Source organism: Drosophila ficusphila, unplaced genomic scaffold (assembly GCF_018152265.1).
Source record: "Drosophila ficusphila isolate 14025-0441.05 unplaced genomic scaffold, ASM1815226v1 contig_414, whole genome shotgun sequence".
NCBI classification, from domain to species: domain Eukaryota; kingdom Metazoa; phylum Arthropoda; class Insecta; order Diptera; family Drosophilidae; genus Drosophila; species Drosophila ficusphila.
Window position 1 is genome coordinate 17,187,022 of NW_025064328.1, and position 15,783 is coordinate 17,202,804.

The 15,783-nt window shown below is 42.6% G+C and overlaps 1 protein-coding gene across 1 annotated transcript; it reads right to left on the minus strand.

Annotated features, from left to right (window-relative positions):
• Nucleotides 1–538: 538 nt before the first annotated feature.
• Nucleotides 539–1,713, minus strand: LOC108093638 (serine/threonine-protein phosphatase PP-Y). The gene has a single exon (XM_017193795.2). The coding sequence runs from the start codon at nucleotides 1,624–1,626 to the stop codon at nucleotides 694–696; it is 933 nt and encodes a 310-aa protein (XP_017049284.1). The 5' UTR covers nucleotides 1,627–1,713; the 3' UTR covers nucleotides 539–693.
• Nucleotides 1,714–15,783: the final 14,070 nt, after the last annotated feature.

Here is a 15,783-nt window from a genome sequence, read left to right on the forward strand (position 1 = left end):
GGCAGCAAGTCGGCCAAGTTGAGCGCCATGCAAAATTCATTTGACCGAGCGAACGGCAACGAGCTGCAAATGAAATGGCGAAGCTGGCGTGCCGAAGTCACCTGTCACTCTGGCCACCAGGTGACACTGACAGTGGGCCAGGACTCCTTGGGGGAAGGTGGAAGTCTCACCATTGACCTTTCGACAGCTCTGCTCTTGAGAAAGGCCAAACGGAATTGACTGTAAGCAAACACTCAAATAACACACAAAGTTAATTTGCTGAACGAACGAAGAGTGACATTAAAGCTGCATAAACTGAATTACAAAATGATACATTAAAATACATTACAAATCTCTTCAAAAATCAAGACTTTAATGCCATCCACTTCTTGTTAAAGTATCAGTTTAAATGAATTAACAGAATTAAGATTTCTTCAGAAAATATGCATAAAATACGTTTTCCAGCGAAATTGTTCATCCTGCTACTTATTCGTAATAAATCTCTTTGGAAGGACAATGGGTAAATGCCATTTAATTCTAGGTGATATAACACTGGTAATTTAAGTCAACAGTGTTGCGTCCACTTTCATTTATTTTTCATACTTATAAATGTGATATTCGTAATTAAAGTCAGATATAAAATTGCATTTTTGTTTCGTTCAAATGGGAGATGTTTTATCTACAGAAATGGGAAATATTCCTTCCCCCGGGCCATCACTCGATATCCTTGCTGGAGTCCTGTTCGTTCAGCTCGTACTTATGGGCCGGCTTAATGATGACAAAGGAGCAGACGAGGTCCTTGCTCACCACCATCACCCCACCGGCATTGTTCATCATTCCGCAGTAATTCGGGGCGGAGAACACGGTGACCAGCTGGCGGTTGGCGAAGAACTCGTACCCGTCCTCCACAACCTCGTGGGCTCTAACCATTAAATCCAGGTTGTGGGCCATCAGGAAGTTCCGCACGATGGACTGGTCGAAGGTGAAGCTCACTCCGCGATCGTTTTCCCCCCAGCCCGCGGATGTGTGATTGAGGTCCGCCCAGAGGAGGTCGCACAGGATGCCGTTGTCTGGGATGTCCGTTGGCCGAAGCAGCCGGTTGATCTGCTCCACCCTCCGGAGGGATGGACTCAATCCCCCGTGGCAGCAGAAAATGCGTTCACCCACAACCGCGGCCACCGGAAGGCAGTCGAAGCAGCCCGTGAAACTCCGCCACAAACGCACCGTGAATCTGCGCTTCACCTCGTCGTAGAATCCGTAGACGCGATTTATGCTGGCGCACTCGTGGTTTCCGCGGAGCAGAAAGAAGTTGGTCGGGTACTTCACCTTGTAGGCGAACAGCAGGCAAATCGTCTCCAGCGACTGCTTACCCCGATCCACGTAATCCCCGAGGAACAAGTAGTTCGCTTTCCCCGGAAATCCGCATGCCTGGAAAATGCGCAGCAGATCCGTAAACTGGCCATGGATATCCCCGCAGATATTCACAGGAGCCGCCAGTTGCAAGAGCATCGGTTCACACATCAGCACTTCGCGGGTCTTCGCGATTAGTTTCTCGATTAGAGTCTCATGCATTCTACAAACATTTCCCTCCGGAGAAGTAAGCTCCTTTATAATGCAGTCTATTTCCTGAGGGGTTATGTCCAGCATCGTGTTTTAGTAAAATAACAAAAATTTAGTGACTTTATAAAATGTTCTTTTGTGCGAATAGGTGTAAATGAGACTGTTTTCTCAAAGGGAAGTTTTCCTGCTGGCTACTTTGCTTGCTTACACTGGGGGAAATCAAAGTTTGTCTAATGAAGTGGTAATAAAGGGGTTTACTTACGCTTTCTTTGGGTTTAAAATAACAGCTCGACCACTTTTGGCTTGCTTTTATTTCATCGTCAGTTTGCAGTTTCATATACAACACTGTTTATATGTTATTAAATTGGAAAACAAGTCAAGGAAAGTGTTATGTTTTACTCTTGTTTTTAGTGCATGAACTTTACCACTTTGCTGACCGCCAAGGCAGTTGGTTTTAGGTACGGGGAACATATTTTCAGGTTTATAGCTCTTTCTTCATGTGCAAGGATAATCCTCCTCCCTGCTCCACTCTGCTTTCTCCGGCCCACAAAACCATATCGGATCTGAGACCAGACTTGACTTGGCTTAAAGCAGAAGCGTTAAAGTGCAAAAGATTTATGGAATTTATTTATGTGCCAGTTAAAATGACTACAACGGTGGGTGGGAGAGGCATGTGGTTGGATTGGGAGGTGGGTGGTTCGGTGGTTGGTTTGAAGGACGCTGCCCATCACCATCTTCATCATCCTCATTGCTGCCGTTGTCGTCATCTCCATCAGAAGCGCCATCACAATTTTCGTTGCGGCGGTGTGGACGTAAGCGGATTTGCGACAAAACTCATTCGCCATGGACACGATGCCACGCCCACCTCTCCGCCCCCTCTCCATCCCCTTGAATGATACCACCTCCCCTGGCTTGGCTTGAATCGCTCGGCTGGTCAAAAACTCCGACGTCTTTGCCGCTTGTTAGCAGTTGACAGCAGAGAGCGACGGGGCTAAATCCTGTTAAAATTTAGTGCAAAATAAGATAGAATGCTGGCTGCTTAGCCGAGAAAGGAGAAAAGTAAATTATTCGTTCTTCGCTCTCATTGAATGCCGTGCACTCACCACGTAGATTTTCCGCTTTTCCTTTGCCCTCGCTCTGTTTTCCCGCCTGCACTTCCCATTGAAAACAAAGTACGAGAATATAATATAAATAAAATAAAGTTCCGGCTGGCCATATACATAAGTTTCGCCATTTTATACGGACAAAACCTACCAACATAAATATCCTTGTGTTTCGCTGGCCCATAAATTGTCGCCGAAAGCTCCGAAAACAATAAAAATAAATGAACTTGAGTGAGTCTTTGCACTGGAACTGAAAATGAAACCGAAACCGAAACCGAAACTGAGGACCCGGGAATGAAAAAAAAAAAAAAAAAAAAAAAAAAAAAAAAAAAAGAAGAAGCCCCAAATTGGAACTGGAACTCGAAACGAGGCAATTTGATGTTGATTATTACTTGCCCTTCTAGTGGGAATTACTTTTCTCAGCGATGGTTTATGTGTTGCCGGCTATTTTGGCTATTAGTATTTATTGTCCTGTCCACCGCCAAATCACACTCTAAATGATAAAGAATTTGTCGGGTATATATCTTCATAAACTGGTCAGCAGAAGTGACAGCTAAAACTAATAAGCCGTATGCAATGTGGCTTGTTTGCTTATGAAAATTCTACATTTTATTTTCAAAGCCTGCAGATATTTGATTTAACTTTTATGTTGCTTCGCCAAATATTTGTTCTTGGATATTAAAATGACATTGAGGCAAATTTAAATTTAAAAGAATACAATTTAAGATTTTCCCCTTTCCAAACTTCTGTCATTTTTTCTTTTGTCTGGTATTTAAATAAATCCAATTTGTAATGGTTCTCCCCAAAATGAAGAAAAAATGTTTGCGCTCTGATTCTTTTAAAGCTTTAATAAATTCTTTTCCAAGTTCTTGTTCAAAAGTTGTTTGCCTTAAATTTTTGGTAAATTCTATAGAGGCTAAAATTATATAACAAATATATTTTTTAACTGTCTAAAATGTGAACAAGCTTTTAGGAAATTTCTATAAATATCCCTTTTCTGAATTAAAATCTCCGGTCGACAAGCTATTTTACATGATTTTACGGCGATTTCTAAAAGTTTCTATTAGCTGTTTTGCCCTCGTCTTGCGTGGTATTGAAAATCAAAATGAAACACACATAAATGCGATTGTTTATGCCGGGGTTCGGGTTGGGATTCTGGGGCACTGGAGCATACATGAACCGGACAGCAATTGAGAGAGTTGCCATGGCTGCAGGATACCGGGGAGCGGAAGGCTGCTCCTAAGTCCTGACACGTGCTGCAGCTCCTGCCTTTCTTGCCACACAGCCCGCATTTGATGCAATGTGGGTGGGGCAAGTGCATGATGGAAAAATATTAGGGGATTTTCATATACCCGCAAATATGTTTAGCGTGCTTAAAAATTCTTAATTATAGGATAGCGTATATTAGATAGTTTTAGCTGCAATTAAATAGTCAAAGTGCTTCTTAATTAGAATTTCTTAAAGGTGTTTATATACTCAGTTTTTTTATGGAAATTGTTGATTTTAATTTAGCAGCTAAACAAGTTGGTTGAATAATATGATTAGAAAATGTTGTTAAATACGTATGGAAGCATTTCTTTCTGTGTAGCAAGATGCGTCTCAGCTTGCCACTCGACTTGGTTCGTCTCACTTTTTTAGTCGTCTTTGGACTGAGGAGGAGCATCTAGAAAGCAATAACAAATGGCGACATTTAGTGTGTGGAATACAGTTGTATTTCACTAGCTTTTTTCCATTGCTCCACTCTCCTTTGGCTTAACATTTCACTTTTCACTTGTGCGCCTGCCCCATCCTCCAGTTGGGTTCATTTTGCACTTTTTTCCACTCCAGTTTGATTCAGAATCTGCTCTTTCCGACAAGTGTCGGTGACATTTCCCCGGGCGTGCATTCAAATAAATATTTGCAAATAGTTACTCACTTGAAACTTGTTTGAATCGCCTTTGGTTGATGTAAAACAAGTTGGGGGCATGTGAAAAATTGATTTCTGATTATGTCTGCTATCTAAAGGCTTTAAACTTATTTTAATTCAGTTAAATTTTTGGCCAGGGGAGAAGCTTTTGAATTGCCCAACCAATTAAAAATTTGTTCAATATTTATTCTGCTAAATAACTGAACCACTGGGGCAAATGTTAAATTTTTAGATCCTGTTATGGCAAGATTAAATTTTAATTTGTCATTGCACAGCCGCACGCATATTTCAGATCGATAAAGAATATTTATTTGGTCGAGCGCACCAAAATTAAATAAACGAAAAATACCGAACGCAACTGGTTTTATGCACTTAACTCGAATCGCTTGAAGAGGAGCATCGATAAATGCAATCTGTAAGCAAACTAGGAGAGCTTTACAAATTCTTTCAAAGTCCGAGGCATGACAACATAATGTCGGGCTGGAAAACAATTTGCATGGCCTGAGAAATGCCAGCTGAGGCCACAAATAAATATTGAAACCGAAAAAGGATTTCGTGGCGAGGAGACGACTGGTGACTGGTGGCTACTGGCTGCTGGCTGGTGGGAAAAAGGAGCTCCGGTGGTCCCACGGGCCTTGGAGTGGTCCTAATAATCTGATGCTAGTTATAAACTCCCAGCCAGCGGCCGGTCCAAACCAAAGTCATTTATATTTGTGCCCGGAGAGTCTTGGATTTCACAGCCGGGGCTGGCAAATATAATCATTCATGGTTTTCAGAGCATGAATCACATGCAAATGGCCAGGGCCGGTAGTCCGTTGTGTTGCCTGTGCAAATAGATTCATAAATCAGTATGAAAATATTATTTGATTTCCGTTCTCACAGAATGCCACAAAAGAAGGCCTTTCCCCGGCCCCCAACTTTTCCGTACCCTTATCGGTGTCCGAATCTGAATCTGAAACCGAGTTCTCAGCTCTGAGCTCTGAGACGTTGTCGGAAGCTACTAATTGGAGCATAAAGTACCAGCAACAAATGCTCCGATTCTTTTCCCCTGCTGAATCGTCGATACCCTCATAGAATTTGAATAAAATTAGCATGACTATGGATGGGCTTCTGAGTGAATGGGGGAGGCCCTTCGAAAAGCATATTTGTGGCTTTCTGAATAAAAGCAGCTCTGAGCTAAATAGGCGCCAAATAAATTGGGCCATAAGGTCGCCCCATCATTAAGGAAAAAATCATTTTACATATCTTTAATATTTGTTTTCTTTACAAAAATGTGACAAAGTATTTATCAACGAAAATATTTTCCTCCGTTAGCTGTTATGCTATTTATTTCCCTTTAAAACCAATTAAATTCCTTAAACGTTTACCACCATAAAGCTAGAGTACAAAGGGATTTTTGGCCTGGCCAAGAGAGTGTTTAATTTCCACCTCGACCAAGGAATACTTTCGTGTTTTTATTTTTCCCCAACTTCCCCCGGCGGAAGCAGAATGTTGACATTGCGTCATGCGGCCTGTGAATTATGAGTGGTATCTCTGGCTTTTTCCATTGGCAGGGCAACAATGAGCACTTCCGCCTGTCTGTGCCGCCTTCCCCTGTCCTTGGATTCCATCTTGATTTTCCCCTGCAATCAGACGGAGCTTCCTCGAAGCATGCAACAGCATCTGGGCATCGGCGTGTGCATCTGTGGATCTGCGCCTTTTCTGCATTTGTGCATCGCCGCATTCTGCATTTGTTGCACTTGCCGCATGGCCAAATGTCGGGGTTCAAGTCGTGACAGGCGAAATGAGTTCCTTTCTGCTCATTGTGGCACAGCGGTTGTGTGGCGAGCTGCATCCCCGACCACTGCTTAATATTTCCGCTTGCACACTTGCTTATTTATTATGCTTCCGCCATCCTGCGGCGCAAAGGAGGCGGAGAACACCCCATTATGCCACACAAAGAAAATCCTTAAGGGGTTCGAATTTCTCGGAAATACAAGGTATTAAGCAGGGGTTCTATAAATACCTATAAATATAAAATAGATTGAAGCCCATATTTTTATATTCTTAGAATGCATAAACGTGTTCACCATTTTGGAATAATCATGTATATTTTTATACTCACAATGCATTGTATCCCCCAAAATTTTTTAAGTCAGTGGAGCCTTTTTTCTCTGTGCAACTTAGTCTGCCACATGCGGCAAGTTGGCTTCGCTGGCTGCTCGCTGCTTGCTGCTCGTCTACCCTAATGCCAACTCACTTGACTTGGCCCATTTGGCCGGGGACTTGGGATTGCCACTGGAGTTGTCTGGCCCTCGCCTGCGTCATGTTAAGTGCCTACATAGGATAATCTGCGCATCTCAAGTCGACTTTATACGGGCATTGTGTGCCTTGGCCTTCCCCCTTCCCCACTCCCTCCCCTTTCCCCTCTTCTCCCTGCGATCCTTTCTTCGTCCTGCAGTCAAGCTGTGCAGTTGACTTGCGAGTGTAGTCGAGCCGAGTCGAGACCTCCTGCCAGGCTTATCCTCATAGCCATTTTGTCAGCTGTGCATTCGGCATGGGCTTTTTCCTACTGCCTTCCAAGCCTTCCCCTTGCACCCCTTTTAGCCCCCTTTAACCCCCTTTTGGCCACGCTCAACTGTCGCCTTAAGTAATTAGCATGTTGAACGCGAGAGGGTCCGAGTGGCAGGGAAAGTGGGTGGCTGCAGGACGGCCCTCTGCTGCCTTTGACAACCTCCCAGCCACCAAACAGCGGGACATCGCAGGGCCAATCATCCGCTCAAGCTGCACAAGAACAAAAAGAAAAAATATAACTTAAGTTCATAGAAAGTCAGGGATATCACCTTAAATAAAATTGGAAAAGGAACCAAGCACTAGAAATTAAATTAAATTTAAAGATTCTTAGAAGTTGGTTGTGCTGAAATTGAATTTTAAATAATTTGTACAGTGTCTTATAAACACTTTGTTTAATTTAAATAAATTTTCTGTGTTATAAAATGTACATATTAAATCCACATTTCAAAGACCATTTGTTTACATAAAATCCATAAAGTTCTAATTGGAAACTTCCAGCGACGAAGCCAATCAACCGAGTGCAGCATGTTGTTGTGGTGATGCAACAGTTGCTGCTTCTTTTGCTTCTGTTGCTACTGTTGCTGTTGATTCTGGAGCTGCTGCACGGATAAAGCCCATGCTTGGATAATCGCAATCGGCAGCGAAGTGGCTTTCCATTCATGTGCCGGTGCCACAGGTTGTTTCCACGTTTGGCCACGTGCCGCGTGGCTAATTACGTACGTGACTCACCTGGAAAGTTCCCAGCCGAACGCCTCGTTCATTACACCCTTCGGTGTTCCGCTGTTTTCGGCCGAGCATGTCATTGACATCATTAGGCCCTCTGGCAGATTTGTCTAAATTTCCAATAGGTTTCCCCGTCCGACTCTCGGCGCAAATGTGTGCCTCGCACTCGATGCCATTTCGATTCCCAATTCCCGATTCCCGTTTGTGGGGGCACATAAAATTTCAACATCTCGGCTTCCTCTTTTTCTCCTTGCCACGTTTGATGTCATTGCTGATTCTGCGGTCGCAGCGGGCTCGTCTTGTAAGGTGCTTACCACATCAGCGACATCGACATCGCAGGTGTTGGGACTGACTGAGTTAACAAGAAAATTGTTGTTTCTGTCGCCATGTCATTGGAGATACAGATGCGGTGGCAAAAAGATAGTATTTACATAGCACAATAAAACGATGGCATCGTAGTGTCATCAAAAGGTATACATGTCAGTGCTCCACAAGAAACTTCTAAATTCGAATTTTGTTCTTAATTATCACCTTATAATTATAAATATTCATAAATATATTTTTTACTTTTTGTTGATTAATCTTCTTTGTAAAACGTAAGCTGACTTCAGATCGAAAATCTTAATAACTACTTTTATATCAACCTTCTAGTTTTTCTACTACTTTTTCTGTGTCTGGTGTTTTGTTTACAAAAGTGTAGGTGTTGTATACTCCTAACTTTCCGCTTGACGGCTTAGACACCTTGAACTATTGTTTTGACCTCCGTTGTGCGTCTGCGAGTGTCGTTACAATTTTCCATCAAACAGTGAGGAGAACTTTCATGTTATTGAAAAGCGCACAGGCACGAAGAGAAAACAACCTTAATGCTAAAAAATATCAAATATCTTTGACTCGTCGTCGTCGCAGGATGTGTGTGTGTGTGCGTGTGGGTTTGCGGGTGGGTGTGTATGAATCCTTCCGACTCCTTGTTTGCCCGAGTGTGGGTGTCTGTTTGCTAAGCATTTTTAAATGGATCCACCTGCGAGTGCGAGTGCGAGTGTGCAAGTGTGTGAGTGCCACATAAGTTGCCTTTCATTGTTGCCTTTGTTTGCTTTGTTTGTCGCCAAGTGCGTTGATTAAATTTTCTCAAAACCTTCACTGAGTTTCACCGGGTTTTCTGTGTCTGCGAGTGTGTGATATCCTATTGCACGGCATCGTATTTCGTGTATTTTGAAAAGATTAAATGCTCGACTGCGCAGCGCTTTGACAAGGTGATATAGTTTGATTTGGTGCGAGATATATGTGCTTGAAAAAGGCGAACAATTTCATCTGATTACTGAATTTCCCAGAAGCTGCAGTAACAATTTGCTGGCATTTATTTCACTTTATAAATAGGCCGTAAGCGAAATTGTATCTAAACATTTGTTTAAGGCTTGTTTGCATTTGCCTAAGAAATATTCATGAAAACAGTGTATACTATGTTAAAACTCTTTAAGTGAGCAGGAATATATCAAAGTTCAAATATACGGCTATAATAGTCTCTTGGGTTCCCAAGGCCGTAATTGATTTGCGATCGATCCGAATCTCATCAAGTGCATATGCTGTCGCGGATTTGCGTCAAGTTCGTTATTTTAGCATTTCGCATTCACGACTCCTTCAGCTTTAAAAGCAATTTACATTCGATCTGACTTTCATCCTTTGCTCTCGTCGTTTAGGGTCCTTTGGCAACTGCATTACCACTACATTACACACACACAAACACACACTCAGGCACACTCACACACACACACTTACGAACGCTCAAGTTCGCGAGGACCTCGTCTCAATTGCATGGGAAATTTGCATAAGTTGCCAGCTGTCGTCTGGCGGCGTTTTCCGCTTTTCACGCTCCCACTCCCTCTTCTCTTGGCGTTGAAAGGCGTCCTGCAATTTAATGAGCAACTGCAGATAAATCTTAAGCGGCAGTTAAACCCATTTTTCTCTGGTTTCTGGCAAATATTTGCCACTCCCTGCGATTCTTCTCAATGCAAATCGCAGTCCCAAAGGAGCCAAACCAATTGCACCCACAAATGCAGGAAAAAGAGAAAGTAAAGGGGGTTGGGGGAAAGGAGAAAGGAGAAAGGGGAAAGGGGAAAGGGAGCAACATCGGGGCACTAAACAGAATGCAATTTGCTTGTTTGACCCAAATTGTTGTGAGATTTGCCTTTCACCAACAACGGCTGAAGGAGCTCCTCTCTTCCGCCTTCGCTTTTCCCTTTCCCCTTTGGCCAAGTTTATCTTTTTGCAATTGTGCTGGCAGCTAAAGGAGCTCCAGGATCAAAACCAGCAAGGAGCAGAAGCAGAAGCAGAAGAAGTCTGCGCCAGGCTCATCCTGTCGGTCGGATAACAATGGAGCGTTACTTTCACTTTTCCCATTGTTTGGCGCTAGCTGCATTGCATATTTTCCCTTCACTTACTAAGCCACTAAAAAAAACTATTGAGAAAATGTAATGAAAATGTTGTGTACGTGAACTTTTTTATCTAAGTAACATTTGAACTTTGTCAACGTTATGTGAAGGTTTTGTTTTTGTATTAACTGATTAAACATTTTTAATACTTATTATTACTTACACATTCCTTTTTTTAGATACATGTTTTTGTTGACTTGTGGTGTTTTTATCCCAATCTTTCATATCTTTTCTTAAGTAAACCTCTCACCCCACTTAACACACTTTACAAACCTGCAATATTTTTCCCACGGTGTAAGTATACACTGCGCATATCCCTGCTGGCCCGGTGCATCCTGGAAAGAACTCAACAGGCGAGTGCAGGGCGATAAGCACGCAGACACCTGAGGACCTCGACGAAGGCACGTTCTGCATTTCGTTTGCATTTTCGGCTGCGATTATTGGCACTTTAAATGTTAACTCCGGCCAACTGAACCGCCGCAGCAATTGAAATAAAAGCCAGGCCAAAACGAAGTAAGAGAATTTGTTTTTCTTATTCTGATTCGAGTTCACATTCTTGTGCCACTCGAATCGAGGTGGGTAATTTTGTTTCGCTTGCTTTCCAAAGTTTGACAAGCAGCCCGGGGCCAGGAGAGATATGTATATATATCTCTTTATATATATGTGTATAGGTGAACAAGATACAGTGTATAAAACTCGTTGGAGAAAGGAGAGTTCAGCATCCAGCTTTGTTAATTTCCTTTAGGAATTCCAAGGCCAAGTTGAAGCAACTTGTGAATTCCGACGATGCCGGCTGTTGCTTCCCACATGGCTTTCTAATGTCTTAAGAGCGAGTTTTGGCTAATAAGCCCCACTTATGTGATGAATTATTTACCTTTATTGAAAGCGCCCAAGCTGCCGGGCCACTCACCTGTTTTCCCCCTCCCCCTCCTCCTTCCCCCTCCAGCTTGTTGTCCCTGCTGGATGTGCTTATAATTTATTTAAATAAGCCCCTATGACGTTTTTAATTCACTGACAATGATGTCAGCCACTGAGCCAAAAGCTGTGAAAGAGGGGGCTCGTGGGCGGTCTGGGGGCGTGGCAGAGTCCACAACCTTTGGCCTGGCATAATTTGAATATTTCTGGCATAAAAACAAGCGCGCAAAACAAAATCAACAAACAACTTCGGCAACGACAACGTGGCGGAAAAACAACGACGTCGACGAGGGGAGCTAACGATATTCCAAGGACCTCCGACGTGCGGTCCTGCATACCCTGCAATTTACTGGGAATTGTTGGAGATTAAATATTATGTTTATGTTGCCAGAGAGAATTATGTGCACATGCAGTTAGTTTGATTACAGTTTGCAAATCGAAGGGGAAAACGAAAAATATAAAGGTTTTTTTTAAAGCAAAAAATTCATAAAATAAATAGGGTATAATATTCATGCTTTAAAATTGGTATTAAATACATCTCTTGAACATTTAATATTCTATTAAAACTTTTCGACAACCATGGAGCTAATTATGTTTTTGATTTATGTTTACAACATTATAAAATGCTAAAAATAACTTACATAATTGCACTTAATCAAAATTATATCAATTAAAACTCTGCCGCTTGCTTTATGTCATTAGGCGGGTAATTTAAGTCAAAAGCATAGATTTCCATGAATAAAAAATGCGGAAAACAAAGTTAACATACCCATTTGGGCTTCTGGCCATGGGGATAAGGCCAACAAATGAGCGTGGGCAAAATCTTGTCACAGCGCAAAAAAAAATGCTTCTAATTTTTCAGGTGGAATTTGCAGCGTAATTTCTCTCAATTTCTGTGGGGGAGTGGGTCCTTGGCAGGGCTCCGCCTCCCAAGGTCCAATTCTCAGACCGCCGAGCCATTTGTTGTAGCCGCTAAATGTCAACGGGAGCAACATGGCAGCTACAACATCATCTCGCATTTAATATGCGTGCGGCTCCTGTTGTGGCAAATAATACGCCTGATGATGATGGCGATGCTATGGCGCTGAAGGAGAACTATAAATGCTGGCAGGTGGCATTGGATGGGGAGGGGAAAAGCAGGGGGGGGAGGGGGGTGGGGAAGAGTGGCACCACCAGCTTCCTGCTGGCATTGCCCGGGAATGTGTTCCCTGTAAAAATTAGCATATTTAATGCGAGCAGCACGTTAGGTTATTAGAGACACATTCTCACCGTGTCGCAGAGCGTGAAAAACGGGGAGCGGTGCTGAAGGGAGGGAGGGGGGTGACGGGGAGGGGATACTGCCATGTTGCAGCATGTAAAACAATCACGCCCACACAAACGTTAAGTAAGGAGCTACAACAGTAATAACAACAACAACAAAAACAAGAGCAGGACGAAGGACAGACGATGGGCCTGAATTTTGCATAATGTTTACTCGCAGCCAAAACTTCTCACTTGAAGGGACTGCACTGAGGGAAAAAGCGCAAGCCAAAGTGATTAAAAACAGAGATCATAAATATCAATAGGGGTATTTAAAAAAGATAACCTTGTGCGAATACAATTTATATTCTTTCAGAACGCCAACAGGTTTTCATCTGATTTCCCTTCCTTTCTTTTAGAAAGAATTAGTTTCCCTAATTTAAAGTAGTTTTCCTAAAACCAAGCTCACTTTTCTTCCTGTACATCTGCTGGGGGCAGGGCAATGAGCCTGTAAGCTACTTAGTTTTTATTACACTCAGCCGCATTGTTTTTTATGGTCCAGTGCAGCCGAGAGTCCGAGCTGAAATCCCCAGCGGGCTTCAGGCTCATTTCCTCCTGCAAGGAGAGCAGGAATGCCGCTTTGTTCCCCTTTTGTAGCCCGACATTTCACGCCACTCGAAAGTGCAAATTGCATGAAATGTTTTTGTTTCTCCGCCTGATGTGAACTTGATTCAGCCTCACTTTGAGCGGCCTTGCGATGGTGATTGCTTTAAGCTGCGGTGGCGGTCGAAATATTAAATATGAAAATCTGCCACCAGCAGCAGGCACCGCATGCAATAATAATCACGTTCGCCCCGTCCGCTTTTCCCCCACCCGCTTTTCCCCGCTCGGAAAAGGTGCCAGAAAGCATAACGCAGAGCAGCACACAATGCACTGCCATCGGGATGCTGATATAACCGGCCAGTTACACGTGTCGCTCCGGACCCGAATCGGTCCTGGTTTTCGGTTTGGTTTGGCTTGGACTGGCTCCTGACACATGGCAGTGCAATTTTAAGTGCTGCGATAAGGGGACAGCGTCCACGAGCGGTGGCAACCATCAACTACGGCGACCAAGCGGGCGAGCTGGATTTCCATGACAGCACTGAGAAACAAAGATGAAGATGTGAAAGAAACAAGGCCAAAAAATATAAATGAGAATAACGATTTTAAAAGGATGTTGCATTTTTGGATAAATTTTTGGAAACTTTAGGAAGCAATGTTTTGTTTTAAAAATATAAAACAAAATATGATAGGTTCTGGCTAACCTTTATTGAACATACTGAAGCTACTGGATAATCTATATTTACAGAAAAATCATAGAAAATGGCCTAAAGAATTCGAAAACATTTTAATGTATGTATTAATTGTATTTATATTTAATACTTTTTTCTCCCTGTGTGGCCCTTTTCTGCTCGCACACACGCACGGTGGCCACGTGTTTGCGAGTGTCCTGGAGATGTTATCAATCATGGTTTTTGGTGCGGATAGTTGCGGATAGCGACGCGGTCAGTTGCCGGGTCACGAATGTGGGTCGTCGACTGGACACCGACCACGTTGCATATCCCGTTGATCCCCTCATTAACGCTTTAATGCACAATTAAAGAAATTTGCAAATTTAATGCATATAAATACAGGGTGAACAAACCGCTTGGCACAACACGTGTCTGGGCCAAAAATAAAAGTTAGCTGAGACAAAAAGTTGGGACAAAGGAAAAAGAAAAGTTAAGGAATGAGATGATAAACTTGGATTTAACCTGCCAACGAAAATAATCCCAAAGGACTCGAGTCCTTTGGCTGTGTTCAGGCATTTATTTTTGTATTGAAAATGGAAGAGATAACACAAAGATAAAAACATTGAAAGCAAAGGAATTGTATTCTTGAGAGATAAAATTTCACTTTACAATTACTTATTTGAAATTAATGTTTCACTATCTCAAATGGAAAATGAAAAAAATAGGCCAAAAAATAAAAAATTTACAAATGATGCAGTTGGTTACAGAATTGAAATACAATCATTTAGAGAAATGTCACTTTAAAATCGGATGAAAATAAGAAAAGTTAAGCCCCCAGAAGTAATGAATTTTGGTCGCTTTTCAGCAAACCCATATTTCGGAAATTTGGATAGGGGTTTCATCATAAAAATGAAAAAAAAAAAATCAAAAATGAAAAATTAACTAATAATGCAGATTTATAGGGAATTTAACTATAAACTACCAACTAAGTTACTTGTGAAAAAAATGAAAGGAATTAAAAATGATTGAGCAATTTCTGTACTTTTACGAGCTTTCCCTTATGAAATACAATTTTCCTCCATCCGCAAAAAAAATTCATAGCGAAACACTTACAGTTCATTTTCCCAATTTTTTACGACCACTTTCACCCGAATAACATATTTTGGCCGGGCCCACAACAGCAAAAACAGGGCGAGAGCCGGGAAACTTTACTTTTTATTGTGCTTTTTTATGCGTTTCTTTCTATTTGCTAGCAATTTCTCCGGGTAACAATATTTTGTTTGTCTGCCGCCGCCGCTGCAGCTGTTTTCCTTGTTAAGGTGCCAAAAAGCGTTTAGCAGTTTAACCGCTGACACACCCCAGCCAGAGCCCTTGGCCTGGCCAACATCTGCTCCGAGCAGAGCATCTCAATCTTGGCCAAGAGGAGGGATTGGTTCTGGTCCTAAGTCTGAGTCTGGGTTTATGTTTTGTTTGCCTCGCAGGATCTGCAGTCTGGAGCTCCATATCCCTCATATCCTGTTTGTATGCGTGTGTGTGTGTGTGCAGCGTGTCTGGGAATACTTGAGCTGGTATTTGGAGCACACACAAATACACACACACACACACTCTCATCCTTTGTTGTGGAGAGCAATTTTACTTTTTGTTTGCCGGCACGCAGTGCTTGTTAGTGCGTTCGTAAGCATGCTACAGAAATTGTCAGAATATCTCCCTAACTTGCCGCTTGTCAACCAACCCACTGGAAGGAAAATAAACAAAAAATCATGGGAATTTGAAACCAGCCAGGCATGGGGAGGTTCTATTTAAGTTTCACTTTGAGCTAAGCGCCGGATTGTTTTTAATGCCAGCCGCGTTGCAATTGGGCAAAGCTCAGGGAGTAAACTGCAGATAATTCCGAGATAATAATATAGTGCCAGAGGTCCTGGCAGACGAGAGGCGGCTGCAATTGCCGGGAAAAGCCACAAGCAAATAAGTACAAACATCTTTGAAATTGGATTTGCGCTGCATCCGCACAACGCCGAGTGCAGATTTGATTATTTGCCATGTGGCGAGCACTCGATTGCTTGCAAGCCCGGTTCGAAAAGTCACTTCTGGAGTGTGTTTGCCCAGCG